We start from the raw sequence: 6,000 nt of genomic DNA, 5'->3' as shown, positions 1-6,000 counted from the left end.
ACCACAAACCGGAGGTACCATTCTGATGAAGGATACTTATGGACAAGGTCTGGCATCGATCACAGTCGATGGTGTCGCAATGATCTGCACCAAACTGTTGGACGGCACTGAGTTGTTGTCTTGCCAAGTACCACCATATATCAGTGGCAGTCTGACCAAGACCATCACAATGACCTGGAAGAACAACCTCATCCTTTATCCATACTTTAGTCTAACCTATGACGCTGCTGCGCCATCAACCACCACTGCATAATAATCCCAAATATTACAATATACATTCAATCTTAGTTAATCATTATTTGTTATTGTTGTTGTTCATTTATTATTATTATTATTACATTGTTTGTTGAGGACTGATCACTACTGTGCTTAGAAGTGGTCCACATTGAATCGCCACACTCCCTCGTTACCATCGTAATCGATAAAGTGTGCTCCTTGTCGCTCTCTGTTCTTCAAGAGCTTGGTGTAGAGTTCGAAATGCTTCTCGGACTTGTTGAATGTTCCATCCTTGTTCTGTGGCCAACACTCTTGGAGTGTGATCATTGACTTGCGATTCAAACCCTCTCCCACGGCTGGCTTCTTTGAGTCGTCAGGGTAGACGGTGATCTCTCTCTTCTCAAATACGATGAGTTGATCCAGGTCGAGTCCTCTAAGGTCAACATTGCCAAGGAACAAGACTGAACCATATCCAATGCGCTCAACATAAAAGTTGTTGACGGCGGCCAACTCATTATCAGACATTGATTGGAGCTGCTCAATAGTTGGACGGCATGCGTATCCAGTGAGGGTCAACTTTGGTGCCTTTGGATTGGACTTGATCTCTTGTACGACTGGCTTTGATTGATGGACCTTGACTTTACGTGATGACACTGGGGCTGGTTGTTGAACATCTCCAGTTGGTTTAGCAGTAGTGAACAACTGAGCTGGCTTCCTGAGAGAAGCGGCAGTCTCGGATGCTGTGCTAACTGTGAGACTCTTTGAGTACTTGGTAACAAAGTCATCCAACGTGATTGTTGATGTTGTTGTTGTTGTTGTTGTTGTGCGGCTGCTATTGCTAATTGGTTGTGCTGGTGCTTCGGATGCCTGGGTTGCATTGAATCTACGTGGAACCAACTTGGTGGTTGATCTTGGAGTGTACAACTGCAATGTGGAGGTGGTGCTGGATGTGGACACCTGAGGAGTTGTTGTGGCTGGGACAGTTGCAGCGACTGAAGTGATGGTCGTGGGGATGACCTGGGCAACATTGTTTGTTGCTGTGAAGAGGACCTTGGGCAAGGTCTGGGCCTTGGTCGTTGGGAAGTAGGGGTTCTCGGAGGCAATGGAATCATTCAACTTGATTGTTGGCTGGGCGATTGGCTCAAGCGCCCCAATCATTGTAGAAGTGGTCTGGTTATTACCCAGACATGAAGAATTGGCAGCCAATCCAAACCAACAGTTTGAGTAAATTGGCTTGTCATTTGTTGTTGACGTTGACGTGGACGTTGTGGAAGTTGGTGTTGTCCAAGTAAATGTTGGTGTTGTTGTGGGCCAGCCACATGTTGGCTTATCAAAGATTGACACCTGAGCGGTGTTGTTGGTGTTGTTGGCGTTGGTGTTGTTTGACAACAACGTGGAAGTGTTGCCGGTCTGGAAGATGTTGGGAAAGGTATTGGTGGTCTGGACAGGAGCAGTAGACACTGGGTTGGCAGATGTACTGGTAAGCCATGAGAATGTCTTAGGGTCCTGAGCAGTAGTAGATACTGCCGCTGGAGTAATGAGTGACATAGAAGTCTGAGGATTGAACAACGTTGGTGTGGTATTGCCGTTGTTGATATTGAATATTGGCAATGGTGTTGGTTTGATTGAATGGTCAATGAATGACATGCCTAGTGTCAAAGCATTGGACGTTGTTGTGTTGAATGGATTGTTGAAGATTGAACCTGGACTTGTTGTTGTTGTTGTTGTATTGTTGTTGAACTGTATAGTTGGATTTGTTTTGAAAGGGTTGGCATCAAATGGGTTGGTAGTAGTCGTAGTAGTATTGGTTGTGAATGGGTTGGACCATGTAGATTGTGTAACTGCTGGAGCAGCAGTGTTGTTGTTGGTGCCAAAGAGTAAATTGCTAAACGCATTTGGAGAGGCAGATGGCGCTGGTGTTGGCGTTACAGTTGGCGCAGTGGTGGAGAAGCTTGGGAAAGGATTGGGGAACGCTCCAACTGGTTTCTTTGAGTCCTCATGTCTGAGCTCCTCATAAGACTTGTCCTTATACTCCTTCATTGCACTGATGGAGTTGATAAAGAACTTGGTAGGCTCTCCCTTTATGGTCTCCAAATCAGACGTCTGTTTGTAAGGAGGGTTGCCAGTACCGGTTGTAGGTGATGTGGCCATGCCAAACAAGTTTGTTTGGGTACTTCCATTGTTTGTCGTAAGAGACTGGAATGGACCGGCATTGGTAGTGGCTGTGGCTGTAGGCGCAGGCGTGAAGAAGTTGAACGTGGAGACTGTGGCTGGTGCAGCGGGAGTCTGAGTTCCAAACAGGTTGGTGGTGGCGGCGGTGTTGGTACCGAGTCCAAAGTTAAAGTTGGTAGTTGTTGGAGTTGTGTTGAAAGGGTCTTTGAGAATGAGCGTTAGTAATGAATGGCCTCTACTATTATAATCGGTCGATCACATATTGACACTTACTTGTTGTTGAAGGCCCAAACGTTGAGATTGTTGGCCTATTTTCTGCTTGTCCAGTTGTGGGTCCGAATCCCCATCTTGGTGTAGCATTGTTGTTGAAGGTACCAAAGGTAGCTTTGAGAGGAGAACAAAAAAAAGGGAGAAGAGAGAAAAGAAGAGAAAGTGAAGGAGAAGAAGAAGGAAAGGGAGATGTTAGTTTATTACTCGGCAGATTCATTGTACTTACTCTTCAAAGATATCTTATTCTTCATCCTTTATCATTCATCCTCTTTAGAGTCTTTCTGAAGCGCGCCGATGCATTGTGGGTGCCAACCAGGCCTCAGGAGAGCAACAGCCTGGCAGCAATGCACACCAATTAATTTAATAACTGGATGGATGTATATTCAAATGTGATCATCAGGTTATCAATCTCATTGAATTCAGCCTTGTAGCTCAACAACACAATGAGCATCTCATTCATAGTTTACCATGCACATCGGATCAAGAGGTGGTGCAGGTGGACGGATGGATGGTGAGGATCAGTGTTGCGATTGTGTTGGTGTTGGGTATGCGTCGTTGGAGAGAGAGAGAGAGAGGGAGAGAGGAGGAGAAAGAAAGAGATAGATAGAAAGAGAGAGGTAAGAATTCAATCAAAGTAGTGCGTGCTTACATGTTGGATTGGGTGCGAATATAGACATGATATTGATATTTCAATTCAAAGAGATAATCAATCAATTAATTCAATTAACAATTTAATATCAAAGAGAGAAAGGATTGTTTGTATTACAACTAACTAGAGGGAGAGAATGAGAATGAAGTGAATGTTGTGTGAGCTCAATCTATTTAAGCCTGACTGTCCTCAACATTCATTCAAACTTTGTTCTCACACAACATTGTGAGTTGTACTCTGGGAGAATCTTCGCTGAAGCACACATAATAATTGTGTGCGCAATTTTGACACCACAGAACACATTCAAATGAACTTCGAATATTTGTGATCAAACAGGTGGTCCATTGTGCAGTGCACTGCATTTATTAAAGGCGGCAGGGGAGATGAGGAGAGAAAGAGGGATAGGAGAAGTATGTACGTATGTATGTATAGGTGTTGGAGTAGTTGTTGACGTTTGTGGTTGCGTATTGGACCTTGTGTTGTTGTTGTTGTTGTGTATGAGTTGGATATGATAAAGATGATGATGGTCGTTGTTGGTTGATTGGTTGGTTTGGTAGATTGGTGAAGAGGTGTAAGAAAGAAGATAATTTTAAAACTCTTTGAAAGTCTGTTTCAAGAGGATCTCCTTCACGGCCTTAAATACAAAGTCGATGTTCTGAGTGTCGATGGCGATTGTCATGTGAGTGTATATATCCTTCTGGGAGTTCTTCATTGTGGCCAGGAACTTTTTCTTTATATATGTTGATACATCAGAGAATGAGTTGTCGCCTTTGAGTTTATGATTGTGGAGTTTGATGTTTGAGTTTGACAAGTTAGTTTGTGTTTGTGTTCGTTTGTGTGTGTTTGATCGATCAAACATACCTGTATAATGTGAATCATAAGTATTGAATGGCACTCTTTGTAACTTCTCGATGAGTAGATCTTTCTTGTTGAGGAAGAGGATCATTGGAGTGGTTACGAACCACTGGCTGTTGCTAATCTCTGAGAAGAGGTTGATTGACTCGTCGAGACGGTTGACGGCAACCTCGCGACACATCTGATCGTACTCGCTCAGTGCTGCGACAAAGATCACCGCTGACACGCCATCGAAACAGTGAATCCACTTGCGTCGTTGTGAACGCTGTCCTCCAACATCAATGATCTTCATCGAAATGCCATCAAACACAACATCAGCCTCTACAATACCCTTTGTCATCACTCTTGATCGAAGGGCATCCTGTGGCGTCGGCAAATACTTTGAATCTGCTATCCTTGCTAAGTTATCAAAGAAACTATATTTTGATTGATTGATCAGTTAGCATCAACATTCACATCACATTGATTGATTGAGCGAATGTACATACTATCTAGCTGAATCGTTCAATTGGAAATCCTTATCTCTACGATCGTAAACTGATCTAATAGCTGGATCGGACCAGAGTCTGGTGGCATCGTCTGCCACTTCAGCAGTCCAATCCTCTGTGAGATGTTGACGATTCTTAATCCTCTCTGGTATATCTTGATTCTGGGGCAACAGAGGTATATTGAACTTCTCACAGGCCATGACGAGGACGAGCAATTGAGAGGTGATATTTACATAGATGCTGTTGCGGAACTCGAGCAGCTCGCGCTCCGTCCACTTGCCATTGTCCTGCAGGATCTTTAGTTGCTTAAAGATGGTCGACTTGCCGCACTCGCCTGCGCCGAGCAGCAGGATCTGGATGTCGCGCTTCAAGCGGCGCTCCTCGTGTCTGAGCTCCTTGTCGATCTCGATGGAGATCTTGAGCTCGTCGGTTCTTCGTGCTACACAGCTCATTTTGTTAATCTTGCTGGGACTACTGCTGTAATTACTACTGCCTCCGCTATTGTCTGTTACTGATCTGTCTATTCTCTCCGTCTGTTATCTACTCGGTCAGTTTGGCGTCGCTGTCAAATGACCTTTAAGGTGTACTATACAATGTTATTTAATTGGATTGGGTTGGATTGTTGGTTTGGATTATTTATAACTATATATATAATAATAATTGATTGATTATATTATATATATAAGAAGTAATGAAATTAATATATTATTATGTGTATGTGTGAATAAATATTTGGTTGGTAGAGTGAATGAATGAATGAATAAAGGAAGTTGAGTATTGTGTGTTGCTGTTAACCTTTTGAATGTGAATATATATAATGTATAACTAAAAGAGTTAATTAAACAAATAGAGAGAGAGAGGTGAAGAAGTGGGAGGGCGAAGGGAGAGGAAGGGGTGTTAGTATGACTCTTAAAATATCAACAGTGTTATAACAACAACAACAACAACATGATTGATGGATGGAAGTGTAGTGTTAAATCAGTGTGTTATTGATTGATTGATTGATTGACTGATTGATGAGTGTGGTGTGGTATGTGTGTCAACTCAAATAACACACTCCGACTGTGTGTGTATCCATCAACTGTCTCACTCATTATGTGTTTAAATTAGAGAGAGAGAGAGAGTCAAGTGTGGGTTGGACAATGGATTGGACTGTGATGTGAATGAATAGAATGAATGAATGGATGGAATGAACGAATGAGTGGTGTGATTGGTGGTAGGAGATGGTAGGAGTATAATAAATTATAATCATTGTCGCGACGTTGACAATGGCTTGGTGTTTGATTGATTGGTTGTTCATTGTGATCGACTTGTGAATGTAATGTATGTCTTTGTCTTTGGGAGATGATG

General features: G+C 42.9%; 2 protein-coding genes across 2 annotated transcripts; both read right to left on the bottom strand.

Moving 5' to 3' along the window:
- Window positions 1-369: 369 nt before the first annotated feature.
- On the bottom strand, window positions 370-2,909 carry SAMD00019534_064110 (hypothetical protein; the record flags this gene model as incomplete). Its single annotated transcript, XM_012898231.1, has 3 exons — window positions 370-2,591; window positions 2,662-2,772; window positions 2,885-2,909. The coding sequence occupies 3 exons, from the start codon at window positions 2,907-2,909 to the stop codon at window positions 370-372; spliced, it is 2,358 nt and encodes a 785-aa protein (XP_012753685.1).
- Window positions 2,910-3,896: 987 nt separating this feature from the next.
- On the bottom strand, window positions 3,897-5,102 carry SAMD00019534_064100 (hypothetical protein; the record flags this gene model as incomplete). Its single annotated transcript, XM_012898230.1, has 3 exons — window positions 3,897-4,075; window positions 4,169-4,578; window positions 4,651-5,102. The coding sequence occupies 3 exons, from the start codon at window positions 5,100-5,102 to the stop codon at window positions 3,897-3,899; spliced, it is 1,041 nt and encodes a 346-aa protein (XP_012753684.1).
- Between the last annotated feature and the right edge of the window lie 898 nt (window positions 5,103-6,000).

Source organism: Acytostelium subglobosum (assembly GCF_000787575.1).
Source record: "Acytostelium subglobosum LB1 DNA, scaffold: scaffold12, whole genome shotgun sequence".
Classification (NCBI taxonomy): domain Eukaryota; phylum Evosea; class Eumycetozoa; order Acytosteliales; family Acytosteliaceae; genus Acytostelium; species Acytostelium subglobosum.
Note: the sequence above shows the minus strand (reverse complement) of the source record. Positions and strands in the feature narration are given on the sequence as shown.